Source organism: Megascapheus bottae, chromosome 16, assembly GCF_031878675.1.
Source record: "Megascapheus bottae isolate mThoBot1 chromosome 16, mThoBot2.hap1, whole genome shotgun sequence".
In the NCBI taxonomy this organism is placed as follows: Eukaryota; Metazoa; Chordata; class Mammalia; order Rodentia; family Geomyidae; genus Megascapheus; species Megascapheus bottae.
Window position 1 is genome coordinate 32,623,950 of NC_143524.1, and position 22,885 is coordinate 32,646,834.

At 38.9% G+C, this 22,885-nt stretch overlaps 1 protein-coding gene and 1 pseudogene across 2 annotated transcripts in view; one reads left to right on the forward strand and one right to left on the reverse strand.

The window, feature by feature from the left end:
- Window positions 1-17,655, reverse strand: part of Nucb2 (nucleobindin 2) — a 40,240-nt gene extending 22,585 nt beyond the window's left edge. Inside the window, exons 1-4 of one of the 2 annotated variants that reach the window (XM_090348059.1) lie at window positions 17,554-17,655; window positions 9,674-9,830; window positions 1,625-1,768; window positions 901-1,008 (exon numbers count right to left, since the gene is read on the reverse strand). In XM_090348059.1, coding sequence (XP_090204185.1) covers window positions 901-1,008; window positions 1,625-1,768 — 252 coding nt within the window. In that variant the 5' untranslated portion in view covers window positions 9,674-9,830; window positions 17,554-17,655. The remainder of the gene's footprint in view (window positions 1-900; window positions 1,009-1,624; window positions 1,769-9,673; window positions 9,831-17,553) is intronic. The other variant, XM_090348061.1, reaches the window with a different exon arrangement.
- LOC150053128 (non-histone chromosomal protein HMG-17 pseudogene) lies at window positions 12,111-12,379 on the forward strand (annotated as a pseudogene).
- Window positions 17,656-22,885: the final 5,230 nt, after the last annotated feature.

Below are 22,885 nucleotides of genomic sequence, written 5' to 3' on the forward strand. Positions count from 1 at the left end.
GCAGATGAGTATGAGAACTAGGAGCACATACTGGTATAGAGAAAAAAGAAACCACTCTGTTTAAAGGGGAAATGAGTAATTACTATTAGATGAAACACTGTCAAAGCATGATCTTTACTGAAGCACTACCCATTTAGAACTTTAGAACAGCAGGAACCAGACTTTCAAGCATCAGCAACTCACGAAGATGGATGAGAGGCAAGGGACTGTGTTTTAGCAAGCACTGAAGACCAGAAAGATGGTGGGTGTTTACTGAATTCAACAGTGAAGAAGTCACTGACATTCTCCATCAAGGGCAGTCAGTGAAGCAGTGTGGGAAAAGCTACAATCTCTAGAGTTAGGAGACATATTTAGTGAAGAGATGGTGTGTGATAGCTCTTGAAAAAAATGGTTGGATAAAAAAAAAAAAAAAGAGGAAAAAATGCCGGGTGCTGGTGGCTCACATCTGTAATCCTAGCTACTCAGGAGTCTGAGATCTGAGGATCTTGGTTCAAAGTCAGCCAGGGCACAAAAGTCTTTGAGGCTCTTATCTCCAATTAACCACTAGAAAACTGGAAGTGATGCTGAGGATCAAAGTGGTAGAGCGCTACCCTGAAGCTGAAGAGCTCAGGGACAGTGCCCAAGCCCAGAGTTCAGGCTCCACCAAAAAAAAAAGGAAAAAATTTAATTCCTTCCCACACACCAAGTTTTGTTTGTTTGTGAATATTCTGTTGGTTTAGGCTTTATTGTCTCATTTCATTCATTTCTTTCTTTAATCAAAAAATAGATTAACTTCATTTTGTTTTTGTGTTGTTTTACAGTTTGGACTTTATTTTCCTATATACCTCTCATTTTTTATACCATCCAGCTCCTCTCCTCTTCACAGTTACATCTTTAAAACAATTATTTAACTATATTTACCTTTATTTCCTCTATGTCTGCTTTCTGAAGCTTTTCTCTGAAATGCTGATCTGTTTCAAGCACATCAATCACTTGTTTGAGGTATTCATCATAATACAGTCCAGTATCCTTCAAATTAAGAAGCAAAATGCAATGTTTCTAGACGTTTTTCATTGTCTGAATGTAAAGACCAGAATCCAGAAAGATAATTTCCACTAAACTGGTATTAAGATAGATCTACTTTGTTCCAACAGCCAAGATGAAAATGCTAGATTTCTTTTTTTCCTTTTATTTTATAAAGCTGTATTTTTTAAGTAAGAGTTTAGTAACAGGGTACATAATATATTATAACATAGAGGTAGTTTTCCTATACAGTTTTAAAATGAACATTTAAGGAATAATATCAATCTGGCTTCTCTAGATTAATTGCCATCTGTTACTCCTTTGACTATAACAGTATTTTCTTGGCTAAGTAGTTCCACACTGGAAATGTATCATGATTAATTATTCTACATATTAATTATAGTACATAAACACTGGCTAATGCTCAATAACATCTGCTCACCCAGTACTTTTCACTACTATTTTCAGAAATGTCAAATTTCATAAACCATAAATATTGACAATATTTGTGTTATAATTCTTTCCAATCCTTTCATTTGGTGGCACTACACTTCATTTCATTTCATCTAGCTATATTTGTAACTTACTCCACTTTAGTTATAAGACCATTTATCTCACTTACTGGTGGTTCTATCCTTGCACTTTCCACAGGCTGAGTATTTTGTACTTTTGTCTTGTCTATGTCTATAGGCACAGCTTCAAAAGTAGTAAGTAGACACGTGACCAGGAACAAACAATATTGCAGTAGGATAGTCCTCCACCTCATCTGAAATAAAGGAATAGTAAAGTGATCTGAAAACTGTATACATGCAATGCCTTAATTTTTTTTAAAAAAGAAAAGCACAATTTATAATTTATCAAAAATGATGCTTACAATAAATCATTAAAGAAAAATTTAGAAAGAAATGTTTTTCAGCAAAAGCTCAAAATATAGGCATAAAAATTTTAATTCAAACTGCTTTTATAAACATCTGGTTAATTACAAATACTTCAAATAATGATGGAAATGGGGGGACCTCAACATTTAAAAAAATAGTCTTGGCTGGGAGTTTGGCCTAGTGGTAGAGTGCTTGCCTAGCATGCGCAAAGACCTGGGTTCGATTCCTTGGTGCCACATGCATAGAAAAAAGCTGGAAGTGGTGCTGAGGTTCAAGTGGTAGAGCTCTAACCTTGAGAAAATCAATGATAGTGGTCAGGCCCTGAGCTAAAGCCCAGACTGGCAAAAAAACAAAAATAGTCTTAAGGAGCTGGGTGCTGGCGGCTCACACCTATAATCCTAGCTACTCGGGAGGCTGAGATTCTCTGTTTAAAAGCCAGCCTAGGCAGGAAGTCCATGAGACTCTAATCTCCAATTAACCACTAGAAAACTGGAAGGGGAGCTGTGACTCAGAGTGGTATAGTGTTTGACCTAGTGATAGAGTGCTTGCCTAGCATGCACGAAGACCCAGGTTCCATTCCTAGGTACCACATACATAGAAAAAAGCTGGAAGTGGTGCTGTGACTCAAGTGGTAGAGCCCTAGCCTTGAAAAAGAGCAAGCTCAGTGCTCAGGCCCTGAGTTCAAGCCCCCCAACTGGAAAAAACAAATCCAGACACAAAATGATTCCCTATGAAATGTTTAGAACAGGCAAATTGATACAGACAGTATGTTTGCAACTACTGGGGAGTAGAGGAGACAGGAAATGGGAAGTGATTGCTAATGGGCATAGGTTGTTCTTTTAGGGTGACGAGATTTTTTAAGTTGGCTAATAATATAGCTTTGATGCGTGTACTGGAGAACACTGAAGAGTACCAGTTAAAAGAATATCATTCACGGCATGTGAATTACATCTCAAGAAATCAAAACCAAACCACACATCTATCAGTGTGAGGGGCCATGAAGCATGAATGAGAAACTTTGGTTGTCCCAGAAAATAGTCATTTCTTCATTCAATTAAATTAAATTCTTCCACAAAATGGGCCACTCGCTTGTGTACCACCTAAAATGATGATGAGAATAAAATTATGTATTATTTTCTAAATTGCAATCAGTGAAAAAATAATAAAATGTCATCAACAGTTAAGTTTAGGAGACTGAGTTAAGTAATGCATATTCTAGAATGATGGCTAGTTTATTATTCATCTTCCTTTCCCTCTTACTCTCTTTTTTGCCATTGGATACTAAATCCAGGTTTTTGCATCTCAGGCATCAAGCATGTACTTAGCATCATTCTGGATTCTTGTTTGTTCTCATATCTATACTAGTGTTTGAACTTGGCCTGGGCACTGTCCCTTAGGCTTTTCACTGAAGGCTGGTGCTCTGTCACTTGAGCTTCAACTTCACTTTCAGCTTTATGTAGTTACTGGAAATAAGAGTCTCACAGACTTTTCTGCCCAAGATCCTTCTGAGTAACTAGCATTACAGGCGTGAGCCACCAGCCCCTAGCAGCATTATTCCTGACTTGAGCCCTAAGTGTGTGTGTGTGTGTGTGTGTGTGTGATACATATACATTATATATATTGTAATGACATAAAGAACATAAATATTCTATGCATTATCAGTTAAGTGTGAGACTTTTCTTCACATTCTTGCAGTAGACCTTCTAGAGTTATGAAGGTCTTTATGCAACAGGAGTTGAATGAAATCTGAATGATGTATGAGAGCATCAGTAGGTGTTGTTCTTTATTTCCATTACCATGTCCATAGCTTTGGGTATGCAGTTATTGAGTCCTCGCTCTTGTGTTCTTTTTTTCATATATTTTTATTGTAATTGATAGAAGGGTTACATTATATTTGCCAGATAGAAGGTACATTAATTCACATACATTGATACCCTTTCTCATGTCTTGGTCCCCATTTCCCTCCACCCACCCCCACCCTTCATCTTGTTTTCCCCCCTTTCCTATCCAATTTCAAATAACCAAATACAAATATATCCAGTATATCAGATAACAAAGTAAGATACTGTAACAATATGAGATAATCAAGGGATAGCAAAAGAGATGAGAGATAACATAGTACATTAAGGACAACAATCACTCATTATATGGCTTTTGTTTCTATATCCTAGAGGTCCTTTCATTTAATGTCATACTATATGGCCTTAGGTGTTGTTCTTTTGTTTCAGCCCTATTACATCCTGCTTGATATTTTACTGACTTACTTATTTGAAAATGTTAAAAGATATTTAGTAAATAGTATTGAATACAATAAAATCATTTAATAGATTTAAGAGAACATTTTTAAAAGATTTTTGTTAACATTGATTTTTACATCATATTTCAAATGCCATGGTTAACAAACACATTCAAGAAGGGATTCTCTACATATAATCAGTGGCACATAGATTTTAGAACATAATTAAAATTAAGCTGAGGGTTTGTATGTCATAGATACATATCAATCTATATAATATATTATGTCTATAGAGTATATATCCCATCATATATTTTTATGTCTATGTAGTTATGTTTATATCTCTTGTACTGTTTGGATTAAGAGAACATGTATAACAAACTATTTGTCTTTTTATGGCAACTAATGTTCCCATAGCAATTTATTTTCAGAATTCGATTGAAATAGAATATATGCAGAAATAATTTTGGCTCTGTAGGATTTTATTTATTTATTTATTTGGTTATTTTTTTTTCCAGTCCTGGGTTTGGGCTCAGGGCCTGATCACTGTCCTTGGGTTTTCTCAAGGCTAGAGCTCTACTAGAGCCACAGCACCAGTACAGGCTACTCTACTACTAGGCCAAACTCTCGGCCTTGTATCTATGTTTTTGCTGTTGTTCTCACTTAACAGTATATTTGTGTTTGAGTTCTTTGTTTGTTTTGGTTGGTTTGTTTCTTTGTCAGTACTGGAATTTGAACTAAGCTTTCTAAGCTTGCTTGCTTGGATGGCTCCCTACCACTTGAGTCATATCCCAATTCAGCTTTGGTTTGCTTATTTGGAGATGGAGTCTATTGGACTTTTCTGCCAGGACTAGAACCTGGGACCTCCATAGTCAGCCTCCTGAGATTTCAGGCCAAACCTATCAACACTTAGAAAACCATTTTTATATTAACTTCCTTAAGTTATACAATAGTCTGTAAAATAAGTATCATCCTTCTTCCTTCCCTCATGTTTTTGGGACAAGGTCATACTGTGTAGTCCAGGCTGTCCTTGAACTGACAATCCTGTCTCAGTCTCTAATAGTGTATTATATCCATTTAAAAGTATTGGATACTGAGACTTTCTATTTAGAAATGGTTGTGATATCATTTATAAATGTCTTAAAATGGTCAGTTAAATATTATGTATTTAGCAAGCTTAAAATTATATTGCTAAAGCAAGGAGTAAGTCTAGATGCTGAAATACAAAATTGAACAGTAACAAACAACAAATATTAATCACCAAAGAAACTTTGTATCTAGATATAATTAAACAAAGAACAAATAAGTAAATCCAAGACTGTTACATTCTGGAAACAGATGTGAAACATTACATCCTTTAATCAAACTTAAACTTTGTTTATGCGGAACTAGAAACAAAAGTGTAGAGATTGTCAGACCCACAGTTCATTTAAGCTAAAGTAATTTTAAAATTTGCAGGAAAGAGACAATGCATTCTTAACTATCATCTGGAAACTAAAACAATACACTTTTCAATAATTTTAGAGGACAAAAGACTAAGGGTCAAGTGGTAGCATACTAGCCCAAGGATAAGTGCCAAGACCCTGAGTCCAAGCCCCAAGCCTGGCCAAAAAGAAAGAAGAAAGAAAAAAAAAAGAAAAGAAAAACACACATTTTATTTGGGGAATAATAATGTTAAAAATCATACAGCAGAGATGGTTGTACAACTTTATGGATATTTTTAAAAACCTAGTGAATTCCACATTTCAAAAGCGTTAATTGTAGGGCTGAGATGTAGCTCAGTGACAAAGTGCTTGCTTAGCAAGTGCAACATCCTGGGTTCAATCTCCAGTACCAAAAAAAGAAAAGACAAAAATAAAGTTAAAAGCATGAATTGTATGTTGTATTTCTGTAAATCATCTTCCAATTTATTAAAGAATGAACAAAAATGTAACAAAAATTTCCTTAAATATAAAGATAATAAAAGAATAAACAAATGTATGTGAAATAGGGCAGCACACACCTGTAAAATCAGTGACTGAGAGGCAGAGGCTGGAGGAGGATGGATTTGAAGCAAACTTGGGTAAGTATTAACAGCCTTTTCTCAAAAAAAAAAAAAAAAACAAGGGCTAGAGATGTGGTTCTCCTAGCACAGTCCTGGCCTAGCAAGCTAGAGGCCCTGGAATCAATTCCAAGGAGTGCAAAACAAAAACAGGGTGAAGCATAGGGGCATAACTCAAGTGGTTAAAAAAAAGTGGTAACAAGCCCTAGCTAGTATCTCACACACACACACACACACACACACACACACACACACACACACACACACAACTTTAAACCTCTCTATTGATAAACCATTATTAACTGTCTGTACTTGCCATACATAACTATCCAAATTTTTTATATCCTTAATCATTTTTGTCTTGTTCTGTTATTACTAGAAAAGTATGTGAAAATTGTACATTGTGACTTAAGATTTTGTTGGTTTTTTTTCTTTTTTTCTTTCTTTCTTTTTTTTTTTTTTGCCAGTCTTGGGTTTGAGCTCAGGGCCTGAGCACTGTCCCTTGGTCTTTCTCAAGGCCAGAGCTCTACCCCTTGTGCCTCAGCACCACTTCCGGCTCTTTTCTTTGTATGTGGTACCGAGGAATCGAACCCAGGTCTTCAGGTAAGCTAGGCAAGCACTCTACCACTAGGCCAAACTCCTGGCCCTGTTTTTTTCTTTATATTCTATTTTAATTTAAATATTAAATGTATAGTCATACAAACTTAAGATTTGCAATCTTCTAATAGATTTAATCTTTTATGTTCTAATTTGCCTTAGGATCTATTTTATTTGAAACTTCAACTTTCTTTTTACTAATTTGTGAATATATAAACATGTATATATACATGAATAAATACAAATTTATTGGTGTTTTTCTTTGCCAGTCCTGGGGCTTAAAGTCAGGGCCTGGGGTCAGGGCCCAGCAAAATTAACTGTTTCTTAAGAGAGTTGCCATAAATGTCAACTGTGAGAACAGTGCCCAAGAATATTAGTAAAAAAGTAATAACAAAATATTTTCTTTATAGCCGGGCATTGGTGGCTCACGCCTATAATCCTAGCTACTCAGGAGGCTGAGATCTGAGGATCGCAGTTCAAAGCCAGCCTGGGCATGAAAGTCCCAGAGTCTTTTATCTCCAATTAACCACCAAAAAATGGGAAGTGATGCTGTGGCTCAAGGGGTAGATTGACAGCCTTGAGCTGAAGAGTTCAGGGACAAAGCCCCAGCACAGAGTTCAAGCCCCACTATTGACCAAAAAAAAAAAAAAATCTCTTTACATATCAACATGCCAGAGATGACAAAGCAGCTTTACAGATTTCATAAACTAGAAAGAAATATATACACATCCCAAGAGGGGGGGAAAATGGAGAGAACTGTGATAAGAAGAAGCAATGACTGGGTGCTGATGGCTCATGTTTGTAATCCTAATCACTCAGGAGGCTAAGCTCTGAGAATCTCAGCTCAAAGCCAGCTTGGGCAGGAAAGTCTGTGAGACCCTTACCTCCAATTAGTTATATATGCACATCACCAAAAAAAAACAAAAACAAAAAAAATGGAAGAAGAGTAAGACTCTTGTGACTATATCAATTTCAGACTGCCTACTTACAGAATTATTTTTATTTATTTATTTATTTTTATTGTAATGGTTATAGTTATATTCACCAGATAGTAGATGCATTACTTCTCATACATTGATACCCTTCTCATGTTTTTGTCTCCATTTCCCTCTCCCCAAGCCCTCCCAATCATCTTGTTTCCCCCACTTTGCTTTGATATTTCAAATAAACAAATAAACATATATACAATATGCCAGGTAACAAAGTCAGATACAGTAACAATATGAGATTAGCCAAAGGGCAACAAAAGAGAAGAGAAATAACATAGTACATTAAGAACAACAACCACACAAGATAAAGCTCTTGTTTCCATATCGTAGGGATCCTTTCATTTAGCCTCATCCTATATGACCTTACGTACCTAGGTTTTGTGCTATTGTGATCCTCTGCTAGGAGAGTCCAAGGTGTAATTATTACAAATGAGGGAAACCATTGAGCCTATGCTCCTTTAGGTCTGGCTTACTTCATTAATATGATTTTTTTCCCAAGTCTTTCCATTTCCTTATAAATGGGGCGATGTCATTCTTAAAGAATTATTTTTAAAAGAATTTATATCATAATTTTGTTTTGGGGGGATTAAGCACATCAAGACTAAGAAATATATCTCTGCCACCTTTAAATAAGAAGAGTTATTGTAAAATTTTGTATTTCCAATCATTTATCTCTAATATAAGTGGATTAAAGTATTTAACATATCTGAAAAATAAAAATGCTAAAGGTTAAATATGACTTATAGGTATGCATTTATTAGTTTATGAAGTTTTTCCCTTTTACACACAGCTTACATTAAGCCTGGCCAATGTTTCCAAGGTAGATATAAATGTGTAAAAACATGGAATAATAAAATATATTATAATAAAGTAATTATAAAACCTAAAAAAATAAAAAAGCCTGGGGCCAGTGGCTCACACCTGTAATAGTAGCTACTCAAGAGGGTTGGGGTTCCAAGCTAGCCCAGACAGAAAAGTCCTGAGGCTCTTATCTCCAATAAACTACTTAGAAAAAAACCAGAAGTATCACTATGACTCAAGTGTTAGAGCACTAGCTTTGAGCACAGATTGGCTCAGAGACAGAGCCTATGCCCTCAGTTCAAGTTCCTAAACCAACGAAAAAGAAAAGGAGAAAGGGAGAAAAGGAAGAAGAAGAAGAGGAGGAAGAGGAGGAAGAGGAGGAAGAAGAGGAGAAGGAGCAAAAGAAGATGAAAGGGAAGAGGAGGAGGAGGAAAAGGACTAAGAGGAAGAGGAGGAGGAGAATTTTAAATGAACAAATAAATACCATACATTTAAGTCACCATTAATTTTGTTTTCTTTTCTTTCTGTGTTTGTTATTGTTGACAATGGTTTTTATTTGCCACAAAAAGCTGTCTTTTTTTCTTTCTATGTTTTATTTTGGTCTATGTTATCATTGTTTTTATTTGCCACAAAAGATTTTCTTCCTTCATTCTCCCTCTCCCTCCCTCCCTCCCTACCTCCCTCCCTCCCTCCCCCCCCCCTCTCTCTTTCTTTCTTTCTTTTGTCATGGGGCTTGAAGTCAGGACCTGGGTACTGGCCTTGAGCTTTTTGCTCAAAGCTAGTGCTCTACCACTTTGAACCACAGCTCTATTTCTGGTTTTCTGGTCACTAATAATTGGAGATAAGAGTCTCAGGAATCTTTTACCTAAGCTGGCTTCAAACCATGATCCACAGATCTCAGCCTCCTGAGTAGCTAGGGTTACAGGCACGAACCACTAGCACCCAGCTTCTGCTGCCACTGCGCTTCCTCCTCCTCCTCCTCTTCCTCCTCCTCCTCCTCCTCCTTCTACTTCTCCTCCTCCTTTTTTTCAATATTAAGATTTGAACTTAGGGTCCTGTGCTTGCTAAGCAGGTACTCTACCACTGAGCCTGGTCCTCAGTCCAAAGCAAATCTTACATGAACACTTACCTTAAGACAGAACTTAAAAAAAAATTATCTCCTATTACAGATGAGGCAACTGAGGTCCACAGAGGCAAGATGACTTCTACAATGTTAAGTTAGTGAAGAAATGGATCTTAACTCCTAGCTCAATTCTTTTTCTTCTTGAAAAAGTGATTGTTAGGTTCTAAATATAAAAAAATCAAAGAGAAGAAAGAAAAAGACACATTAATCAAAATTATAAATTTGGCCTTATTAAACTGGTAATGGCATATAACAATGATGTATTTGACATACAGTATGAAAAGAAATGCACCTAAATTTTGTAATGTAGGAGAGGATTAAATGGTACAGAATTCCCATGAAGAAAAGAGATATATTAATTTTTGTACGTGCCTGTGGGTACTGGGGCTTGAACACAGGGCCTCCAGCTCTCATTTGGCTTTTATGTTTAAGGCTGGTATTCTACCACTTGAGTTACATTTTTACTTACAGCTTTTTCAGGGTTAAATACAGATAACAGTCTCACTGACTTTCCTGTCCAAACTGGCTTTGAACTACATTTCTCAGATTTCAGCCTCAGAAGCAGGTAGAATTACAGGCATATTAGCTCACAGGGGTAGTTACCAGCTACCATGAGCTAATGGCTTAGTGAGATATATGAAATAAAAACATTCCAATGAGCCTCTTAAATAACTATTGCTCTCCTCTTAAACAACTAAGTGGAATTCAGATTCCAAGTATATTTTTCTTAGTGGCCAGAGGCCTGATTTAGTAGTAGAACATTTGTCTAGCAAGAACGAGGTCATGAATTCAAACCCAGTATGTATTACTAAAAATAAATCCATTTTTCAACAGTAAGTTCTTCTGTTAAATATTTGATTTGAATTTTTCTTTATTCTTACACTTCTTTAAAAAATTTAACTTGAGGGGCTGGGAGCATGGCCTAGTGATAATGTGCTTGACTAGCGTGCACAAAGCCCTGAGTTCAAATTTCCAGAACTTTATACACAGAAAAAGCCAAAAATAGTTCTGTGGCTCAAGTGGCAGAACACTCGTCTTGAGCAAAAAGTGGCCATGGACAGTGCCCAGGCCCTGGGTTCAAGTCCCAGGACTGGCAAAAAAAAATAGCTTGATTTAAGTCTGTCACAAACTATCAGCAATAAAAAAGACATTTCACATAGTTTCTAAACATCTTATATAATATGAGGCTATTAGCTCATGTGCAAATTCACTGATGAACAGAAAGAAAAGCAAAGAAAATATTTTCAAATTTTACAGCATACTTTTCTTTTTGCAAGTGGGATATTTGCAGATAAATATTCATATGTGTGTTGCATCTTATATGACTTATTAATACAGTGTGGTAAAAAAAAAAAGAAGTATCAGATTGAATTCTAACCTATCCCACTTGCAAATTGTTTTTTGCTCTTTTCTTCCTTCTTCCCTTTCTTGTCCCTCCCTCCCTCCTTCCCTCCCTCCTTTCTGGTAATAGAAATTAAACTCAAGGCTTTAAGCATGCTAAGCACTTTACCACTGCTTTACATTCTCAACCCTCTACTAGGTTTTTCTGAGTCTTCATTCTTTTTTTTTTCTTGAACACTTTTTGCTCAAGGCTAGCACTGTCACAAACCACAGCACCACTTCAGGCTTTTTCTTAGTATGTGGTACCAAGGAATTAAACTTAGGGCTTTGTACATGCTAGCCAAACACTCTTACCACTAGGCTACATTCCAGGCAAAGTCTTCATTCTTCTACCTATAAAACCACACTAATAATTCTTCATAGAGAAAATAAGAATGAACATAAAGCAGAGCTGGGTTGTGGCTCAAGTGATAGAGCAGGACTACCAAGCCTCACCCAAGATCAAATCCTAATACTTATCCCCCCCCAAAAAAATTAGAAAGCAATAATAAAGCTCTAAAAAGAGAGGGGGGAATGGACATGAGGCAATTAGTATAACATCTAAAAATAGCAAATTATCAGTAAATATTTATGCCTTTCCTGTTCTTGAAAATGAAATAGGTGCTGGGTTTGTTGCATATGCATGTAATTGCCAGTATTCAGAAAGCTAAAGCAGGAGCATTGGGGGCTCAAAACTAGACTAGGCTATATTGCAAAATTCTGTCTTTAAAAAAACACAAATACAAAATTTCTTTACATATATATGAAATAGGTGTGTATATGTGTGTGTATATATAAGCACCAAAAGTTATAGTACTTAAAAGTCAAATCCAATCTGACATACAGTCTTTAAAAGTCAGTTTTGAAAGGACAAATTAGAGCTTTTCTCTGAAAAGAACTATAATCAAATTCCTAATACAGCTATAAGGTCAATGAAAATGACACTTCCAACAAGAATGAGACACAGTCTCAGAGTATTGTGAAGAAGAGGAGCAAATGATCCCTGGACTAACAACAGCCACAGGCCACTGCATCCTCTCAGTGCCTCCCTCCGGCTGCCACCATGCCCAAGAAAAAGGCTGAAGGTGATATTAAATGAGATAAAACAAAGGTGAAGGACAAGCCATAGAAAAGATCTGACAGGTTGTCTGCTAAACCTGCTCCTCCAAAGCCAGAGCCCAAGCCTAAAAAAATAGCCCCTGCAAAGAAGGGAGAGAAGGTACCCAAAGGGAAGAAGGAGAATGAGGATGCTAGCAAGGCTGGGAATAACTGCAGAAAATGGAGATGCCAAAACAGGCACAGAAAGCTGAAGGTGCTGGAGACACCAAGTAAAGCGTGTGCATTTTTTATAACTCTGTGTTTGTACTTCTGGTGACTGTATAATTTGAAATACTACTTTTATCAAGTTCTATAAAATTGCAGAATTTTATTTTTAAGCTAGATTGTTAGCACACAGAACACTTGTTTTGGGGAAAGGAGCATCTGTCATTAATAGAATGTCTCCAAATCTGGATAAATATGGAGGGGAGCACCTTTCTCTGCTAGTTTTGAGAGGCTTCTTGGCTCCCAGGAAGACACACAGCTACCTTGGCACAAACACCTTGTGAGATGGGAAAACTCAAAATAACTTTTGTTCTCCTCCTCCTCCATCCTAAACACAGACGTAACTCCCCTAAAACTAGAGGCCAATTGGGACCTTGACCCTCCCTGCCCCCCCAGTTGCTTCTTCCAATGTGTTCAGGCAACCTGGACTTCACAGAAGCATCATTGAGATGGTGTTCCTTAAAAGAGCAGTGGCTTCTTTTTCTAAATTGTGGACTTTCAGATAGACAGTATTGCCACTTTTATTTCATTTCTGAAAGTCAGGATTGAGCTCATGAAAAGTTGTTAAACAATATGTTTAATGTGAAATATCAGCCTTTGCCCTAAATTTCCCCTATTCTGAGCTTCAAATGAAATCATTGGGTTTTTCGTTTGTTTGTTGTTTTTTGGTTGGTCATGGGACTTGAACTGTGGGCCTGGACACTGCCCTGAGCTCTTGAGCTCAAGGCTAGTGCTCTACCACTGAGCCACAGTGCTACTTCCAGTTTTTCTGGTGGTTAATTGGAGATAAGAATCTCACAGACTTTCATGCCTGGGCTAGCTATGAACCTTGATCCTCAGATCTCAGCCTCCTGAGTAGCTAGGATTACAGGTATGAGCCACCAAACCAGCTGTCATTGGGTTTTATAATGGCTTTCCAATTTGGATAGCCCATCCAAGAAGGGAGTTTAAAAGCTGTTGTATATTGTTTAAAAATTTTTAAAAAAAAGGTTGTCTGCTCATGTCCTGCCTGAAATACCATGATTGTTTATGAAAAGTATCCTTAGTAAAGCTGGATTCAGTTGAAAGAAGAGAGAGAGAAACAAAGAAGAAAAGAAAGTCTCTTTCTTTAGCCAGTAAAAGCCAAGTGTAACAAGAAACCAAGTGTTTTCCTTAAAGACACTGCCTTAAGCCAGAAAACCAGAATTGCTTCTTCTTGCAATGTTTTTATGTTCTAATTCTGCTGTGAAAGGAACAGGATAGAGAAAAATAAATGGCTTCTGAGTTTATCAGTGACAGAAATGATAAATATATCAATCAACCTTGTGCCTGCCTCCATTTTTCCCTTTGCATATAGTTGGGATGGGAAAATAGGGTTCAAAATAAAGAGGTTCAAAGATCAGGTGTGTAAGCAGCTGAGCTGTCATTCAATGCTTCCTTGATCAAGGTATCAGCATAGCTCTTAGTGTTGCTGATGTTCAAATCTATAGAAAAGGCTATCAATCTAGAAAACTACTGTATCTCTTTTTCTTCCAGTTGTTGCAACAATTTGAAGTATTCTTAGTAATGGGCTTAAGAAAAATAGAATAGCCAGGCAGCGGGTGTGATTCTACTCAAGAAGCTGAGATCTGAGGATTGCAGTTTGAAGCCAGCCCAGTAGGAAAGTCTAAGAGACTTTTATCTCCAATTAAGCACCAAAAAAGCTAAAAGTGGAGCAGTGGCTCTCCTGGTATAGAGTTGGCCTCAAGCAAAAGAGCTCAGGGCCGGCACCCAGGTCCTAAGCTCAAGCCCCAGGACCAGCACCAAACTGAATAAATAAAAAAAGAATGTGCCCAATTTGTAACAATAAACACATTTACGAAAACTACAGCATCCTCAAAATTTACATACACTATGCTTCAGATAACTAAAATATAATGCCAAAAAGTTTTCAAAGGCCTGTGCCTTATGTGCTTGTGACTTAAACCTATAATTCTAGCTAACAGGGAAGCTGATATCTGAAGACTAAGGTCAGAGGGTAGGCTGCAGGAAATTTCATGACATTTTTATTTCCGATTAACCGCCAAAAAGCTGGAAGTGGAGCTGTGATTCTGTGGCATCCTTGAGCAGTAAAGCTTAAGGACAGTACCCAGGCCCTGAATATTCACACACACACACACACACACACACACACACACACACACACACACACACACACATCTGCAAAATACAGGCTCTATTAAAGTGTGTTAGTGCCGGTAGGTGTGTGGTTGACTAACGAGGAAGGTAAATAAGATTAAATAATGATTTAAGTAGTTGGCATAAAAATAGAATCACGAAATCTGTCCAAATGATTTTGGAGTGGTGAGAAGGATAGGGAGAATTCTGTCAGAAAGGAAAACCTGTTTTCTATTAGGTACATGAAAATTTCAGAATCAAAGAACACTGAATCCAGAAATGATCTTAGAGGTAATCCAGTTCAGTCTCTACTTTCATAAAAGGTTTTTTAAAAACACAAAAAAAGTTAACTGATTTGGCTAAGATTATTTGGCAAACTCTGGATTGGACTCTCTCCATCACATTCCAGTTGGGCATACTTTTCACCATAATGTGGTTTTAAAAAGTACTTTTAGACTGGAAATCATTAATGTGATTGAGGCTTTTCCTTGAATAAATTATTAAGAGATCTTTGTTTAAAAAGTCTATAGACTAATTTCCGGTATTAAACATAAAAAGATTTGGGTGCAGGGTACTTCCTGCTGTGTGGGAACCTGAGGCTAAGAACTGGAAGTTTGAGGTATAGGCAAGATAGTGAGACTCCTTCCTATCCCTGAATGGAGTAACCTGTCAGGATTAGCTGTCTACTTGTGGTTTTGTTTTTGTGTAAAAATACTTAAACTGCTTGCCCACTTACATGTAGTGTCTTCCTTGTGACCACCTGCGTGTGGTGCTCTCCTTTAAAAGCTCAGCCCCGTGGAAGGTCAGGGCCGCTCTCTATCAGCCCGAAGGTGGAGAGTAGTCGCTGCACTGCTATTAAACTGACTCCTAGTGCCATTCACTGAGTGCTGGTGACTCTATTACTGGCAGGTTAGGGAACCCCAATATGGCTGAGATATTACACTGAACCCTCCCTTCCCCACCCCCAAAGAAACACAGAAACATCAAAAGTCTCCTTGAACTGTATGGGACTGTTAATTAGTTATCATGCAAAATGCAGTCAATTTTCAAGGTATTTAGGAAAGTATCTATTTGAAGATTATTTTGACATATTTTAAAATCGTATACTTCAGGCTAAAGGCACAACTCAAATAGCAGAACATCCATGTAGCAAGCATGAAGTCCTGAGTTCAAACTCTAGTGCCACAAAAATAATTAATGAAAAATATCACGCCTGATGTTTCCAGCTACTCAGATACTCAAAGGAGTATTTTTGTAGACTTCAGCCATCAAAGGGGTCCTTAAAAAATGAAACGTAGGCAGGCTCAGCTCTCTCTCTCTCTCTCTCTCTCTCTCTCTCTCTCTCTCTCTCTCTCTCTCTCTCTCTCTCTCTCACACACACACACACACACACACACACGCGCGCGCGCCCACACACACACACACACACACACACACACACACACACACAGAGAGAGAGAGAGAGAGAGAGAGAGAGAGAGAGAGAGAGAGAGAGAGAGAGAGAGAGAGAAACCAAGAACTCTTACTCAGCTTAAACCAAGATAAATCCTGAGGCAATTTCTGAGGGACGAGGTGTAAGAACCTGGATATCACCAGAGTCCAATTATTTAACAGAATCTACCAGGGAAGGTCTTAAGAATCAAATAACTTATACTCGATGTTGTTCACAAATCCTCTCAACATATTTATGCTTCAGTAAATGCCAGTTAAAATGAAATCACACACACACAAAACAAATCACAAGGAATTAGGACACTTTGCTAAGCACTAGTCGTTTTTTTTATGACAGTAAGATAGCAGTTGAAGCCACAGGTTATCAGATCCAAATCTCTAACAGGTGTAGTGCTTTTAGCCATTCCCTAATGCCAACTATCACAAAATCTTAACTGAACTTTCAGTAGGAAAAGGACTACAATCCTCAATCAAAGAAGATAGACACTGTCAAAATATTTGCATCTAACTTCCTCCAGTCTCTCCCTCCCCCTTCTCTTTGTCTTCTCCACCTCTTCCCCTCCTGCTCTCATAAGATGTCTCACCCTGTTACCTGGGCTGGCCTGGGATTCCCGAGTTCAAGTGAATCTCCCACCTCGGCCTCCCCTTGTAGCTGGCACTACAGGCTTGCACTTCTAGCCAGCCTCCTGCCTTTTTTTTTTTTTCACCAAGACATATATATATAACATATGTCTAGTGTTACTATCCATCCACGGATTTACCAGAACTTTAATAAGGTTTAGATGGCAGCACCTACATTCAAATGTGTAATATCTACATTGACAAAGGTAGGAGTTCAGTGGTCAACGAAAAAAAAAATCGAAAGGTTCTAGTTCCCATATGTCAGAATAAATGATCACGTTCAATTTCTTTCTCCCCTCTTCGCTTGGATACTATAAAAATAATTGCCACCTAAGACGGCTGCCAGAACCAAACACAATAACCACACACTTGTTCACTGGCTTACCACCTAGCAGGTGCAATAGTTAAGTACCATCTTTCCTATCCTCGGAAACCGAAAGGGCTCGCTCGTGCCTCATTTTTTTTTTCTTTCTTAAGGGAAACCGATACTCCGAATTAACAAGGAACTTTCTCCTAAGTATCAGGGGATGCTGGCATAACAGATCCGGCAGAAGCGCAGGATTCATGGGCCTACCTTTGCTCCGCCGCGCCAGGGGAGGAGGGCATCTGCCTGGAACCGGTGGGCACGCCCTTCTCCCTAGTGGACATCTCCCACGCCCGGTGTGGAGCCTAGACCATGCTGTACCCCGCCCAGATCGGGGTTCCCGCATCTACCCCTCCGGTTCTTTCCAAGAGCCCATTTCCCCTCGTCTATCCGGACGAAAGCTTGGGGACCTTGAGGCGAGTGGAAAAGAGGGGACCCCGCGGCTCCGCGTGGACCTGGGAGCCCCCTTCCCACCTCTGCTCGCAAGCTGTTCGGCCCCAGGCAAGCTCACTGCCCCTAGCAGGGCAGGCAAAGACCTTTTAAGCCTTCATCTCAAGCCAGCCCACCCGGCGGGACTGATCCGCACCCACCTCCAGGCCACTGGCCTTACCTTGCAGGGTACTCCGCGCGCGAGGCTCCGCCAGCAGAATGTCGACCGCGCGCAAACCTGACTCTCCAGCCCCAGGCCCACGGCTTGGCTTGGTCCCTCAGCCCACAGCGCGTGCCCGCCTCCAGGCTACCATGGCGACAGCTCCCGCCCTCCGGCTGCCTCTGATTGGTCTAGTTCCGGATCGCGGAGGATGCCTATTGGCGGGATGGAGATGAGGCCGAGCCGGCGACCTGGGAGGCGGGAGGTGTGGAACCCCTACCAGGAGGAGCTCGTAGAGGCTGAGCCAAGAGGGACGTGGCGCTCGGCGTCGACGTCGCTAACAGGCCTCGCCTCTTCCTTCTCTAGCTTTTCTGGAGGAGCCTGTGGAGCAGGACTTGGGCCGGCGAGGTCTCGTCCCCGGATACAGACAGAACCCCCAGCGAGAGCCTCCCTCTTGTTCTCTGGCCTGGGCCTGCAGCGCCCACAGGGGTTGGAGAAAGGCCTTTTTGCACCAACAGGCCTCACGAGGGGACCCCAAACCATCTCCGGGGAGAATGCTACTCTATTGGAAACCGCACCCAAATTGTAGGTATGCTGAACTCCGAGTCACTGTGGCCCAACTGCATTTGCCCCACATCTCACGCTCATGTGGCAAAAGATCTTTCCCTTCATTCTCTCCCAGACGCCTCATTTTAAAGACAGGGAAACTGAGGTTCTAAGATGAATATGGATGTGGGGTTAGAAAAGCTTTTGGAGCCTCCAGGCTTGTTTAGAAGCTTGAGAGTCATTTTTGGTTGTTAATGATTAGATACGAAGTACAGAACTTTTTGCTTTGTATGTTCCCACAGTATCCACAGGGGATAACAGGAAAAGACACTCTCCCCCCAAAATAAAAACAAAATTCACCAATGCTCAAGCCCCTTGAATAAAAATGAATACTATTTACGTATAACCTACCCATGTCCTCCCATATATTTAAATCCTTTCAAGATTACAGATTATCATATATGTATATATACACCTAATACATACACATACTTTTTCTAAAAAATAATTCCACAAAAAAAATCGTTCATGTTCAGTACAGTTGTAATTTTGTCCTTAACATTTTCCATCTGTAGTTGGCTGAATCTTCAGAGGTTGAACCCACATATATAGAGCAACACCAACTGTAATGGCAGCTTCAGTTAATAAAAATGCAGTGAAAGCAGGGTGGAGCCAGATGGCCCCAGCTGCACTACTTGCCCCAACACCTTCGTAATCTGGGGCAAGTTATTTAATCTCTTTGTGCTTCTCTTTATTAGTAAAATTAGGATAATAATAGCAGTAGCCTACTGATAGCTTAGCAAACTAATTTTTAAAAAATACAACTGACTGGCACTAGTAATCACTCAGGCATATTATCATTTTTCAAGTTAGTGGCTGGACTAAGACCCAGTCTCGGGATCTATATACTTAAATATCAAAATTTCAAAAGAAGACACTTGTCCCTTTAAAAAAAAAATGAAGTTTACACTTCATTGTAGCTACATTATTATCATGAAGCTTGGAGAATTTTGTGGTTCTGCCTCTACTGAAAGGTTTATAGAAACAAATTTATAGAAAACAAATCATATTCTAATCTGGCAGGCAGACTGATGGCTAGTCGCACTTGAGAAATGTGAGAAATATTATCTAGGTTTAATTTTACATATCACTAATAATTGTGTTAGAGTTAGATCATGGAACAAAACCACATCTCAACACCAAAAAAAAAAAATTCTAGACTGTAAACACACTGAAGGTAGAAACTGTCTTGTACTTTATTTGCTTATGTTTTTCCAAAGCCATGCCTCTCATTGACTACTCCCAGCCAATGGGCACATCAGGAATACTGAAATAAACTCCTTCCTGAAACACTTGTTCCTGTCTTAGGATCATGGCTGGGACTAATAATTATATTGACATAAAACAGATTAATCAGGAAAGCACACAAATGTTTTGATTTTTATTTTCTTACTTTGTGAGCTTGCACTGGAGCTTGAACTCAGAGCCAGGGTGCTGTCTCTTAGCCAGGGCTTTCTGCATACTAGGCAAGCACTGTACCACTATACCAAGTTCCCTGACCGAGCTCCCATTTTCAAGGTATTCAGCAGTGTGCTTTACTTTCTTAATAGCACCTTAGTCATGGTTCAATAACATATTGCCTATTTGGAAGAACTTAGTGCACATATTGTTATGTGAATATTACATAAATATATAAATCATGGAAATTTTAATATATTTTCCTCCTAGTTTATCTGTTTCTAATTAATATGTTTGGCTAACCCAGTATGGAATATATTATAACTTTAAAATTATCAAAGGAAGGAGAGAAGGACAAAGTATATGTATGAAATATAGATAGGGGTTGTTGGGGTTTATGTTCTTTTTTTTTTTTTCATTTTTTTCATCACTCCATTCCCCATCCTTTAGCTGTGTGGAACTTTGCTAAGGATCTCTCCTCACTGTGGCTTTGCCTGGGACTAAGTCAGAGCACCCCTGTAAGGCTTCCTTCTATATCCTTCTACAATGACCTTCCCATAACCTCCTCTCCCCCATCTTGTACATACTCACCTTTACTTCAGTCCTGGGCCAAGGCACTGTAACTGGTGGGTGGAAAAGCCTGACTTCCTAACCACCCAGAAGATCCAGGCATGTCCTCTTCCTTTAGGTCACCTACCACTCACACACATACACAAACACACACACCCTGAGGACAGGAAGTGTGTGATCTTGACTCCAGTCATATCTGCTGTGTTTGAGCAATTGAACTGCTTTCATGTATTTCTCTAGCAGCCATATATCTACACCTCTGACCACAGTAAGTTGTTATGACTTACATCAGGCCACAGAGAAAACATTCATTTTCTTAAATGAAATGAATATTAGCCTGATGTCTTAAGCGGTTTCTCCTGTTACATCTTCACATTTACAATACAGACATTATGTGTGGAAATAATTTTAAGCTGCATGACATTGTACAAAGTGTTTCTAGCTAGAAGCCAGACATACTGGAGTTTAATCCTAGTTTCTGGGACAGCAGGGTTGAGTGGTTTCACCTCTCTGGATCTTGCATCACTTCCTGATTTTCTTTTTGAAATATATTTTTGTAAATATGTTTTGCTGCTCTCATAATCAAAAGCATCTTGTATTGAATCTACGTTGGAACTGGACACCAGATAGTCTAATCCCTTATTTTGTAGAGGTGAAAACTGAGCTAAGTAGTGATAAAGTCATTTACCTAAGTCAGACATCTAGCTGAGATCAAAGTCAGACTATGATGGAGGATTATGTTTTGTTGTTTGCTAGACTCCAAGCTATTGTGCACCTATTGGTTATTATGTAGCAGCAAGAAATAATGTGTTTAACTGAATACTGTTTTTTTTCATTTCCCTTTGAAGAAAATATAATTCTTGAATTAATTGTGATTTGCTTCCAGGGATTAGAAGTTACTGGTTATTCCAATTAAAATTTTAAACTGCTTTTATTATTATGTGTAGAATATAAAATTGAGAAAAACTTTCTGATAGATTGAAGTTTTCTAATTTTCTAATTCAACAAGATGTTTGGCAAGAAGAAAAAAGTGATATAAAAATACTTTTGTTTAGGCTGGGAGTTTGGCCTAGTGGTAGAGTGCTTGCCTAGCATGCATGAAGACCTGGGTTCGATTCCTTGGTACCACATACTTAGAAAAAGCCAGAAGTGGTGCTGAGGCTCAAGTGGTAGAGTTCTAGCCTTGAGAAAAATCCAGGGGCAGTCCTCAGGCCCTGAGCTTAAGCCCAGGACTGACCAAAAAAAAAAAAAAATACTTTTGTTTAGATGTAAGGATTACAATAACATCTTCCCACTGAGGAAAAAAAACAGAACACTGGTACATTTTTCAGTGTTTGAAAGCGTTTTGATAATTGATGATTTATTAACACATTGAAAAACAAATTTCCTTTGACACATTGCACTTTATTCTAATGGAACACCAACTATTTAAGATCAAGTTAAATTTTAAATCTTATTTATGATTTTTGGATAATCCATTTATTTTAATATTTTCTCTCATTTTTTAGAAAGCAAATCAAAAACTATAGAAATAAGATATATTGAAAAGGCCTGGGTGCACTGTATAACTAAATAGTAAGACATACTTAAGGCCCTGAGTGCATGCACACCCCCCCCCCACACACACACACAGTTCTTTACTTTGTGTTCTTTTAAATCAGAAAATCAAGTCCACAGTAGGTTTGTTAAGTAGGATTTAATCCAAATTTAGTATTTTTGTGATAGGTGCTGGTGGGCAGTTCATCGTCTACTAGTTCCTGTCTTTCTAACCTGGATGAGTGAGATGTCTAGATTCCAAAGCAGTCACCTGTCATCCTTTCAACTCTCTTCTCACTCCTCTAGCACCTGACCAGTGAGTTCTATGAGTTTCCACATAGTAGAACTGTCTTGCCTTCCAGCTTCTCCCTGAATCTGTATACAAGCATTTCTTCCTCTCAGCCCTTTCTCTGAACCTGCTCATCTCTGGTATTGCTCTGTGTGATCTAAGTGGTCTTAATATTGTTGTATGTGTGTATGTGCAGGCACACATGCACGCGCTCCCACAAATGTGTGTTCCAGTACTAAAACTTGAATTTAGGGCCACCACTCAGGCTAAGCTTTTTCAGTTGGCCTAACACTCTACCTCTTGAGCCATGCCTCCAGTTCGGCATTTGTCTGGTTAATTGGAGATGGAGTCTCCAAAACTGTTCTGCCCTAGCTGGATGCAAACTGCAATCCTCCAGTTTTCAGCCTGAGTAAGTAATATTACAGATGTGATCCACCAGCACTAGGCTAATCTCCTCTTATAAGAGCACCAGTCAGATCGAATTAAGGCTCCTAATAGCCTCATTTTAACTCATTACCTCTATAAAGGCCTTTGCCTGTGCAAATACAGTTATATTCTAGACTCCTGAGGACTAGTGCTTCAATATATGAATTTTGAGCAGGGGACATAGTTCTACCCTTAACATTAAGGCAAGTCTGTCTTAACCTGTCATTTCCTTTAAAAAATTACAGTAACTAGCCGGGCGTGGTGGCTCATGCCTAGAATCAATCCTAGCTACTCAGGAGGCTGAGATCTGAGGATCAGGGTTCAAAGCCAGCCCAGGCACAAAAGAACCTGAGACTCTTATCTCCAATTAACCTCTAGAAAAGGAAAAGTGGGGCTTGGCTCAAGGGTAGGGAGGTAGCCTTGAGCTGAAGATCTCAGGGACAGCTCCCAGCCCCAGGGGTAGGGCAGTAGCCTTGAGCAGAAGAGCTCAGGGATAGTGCTCAGTCTGAGTACAAGCCCCATGATCCC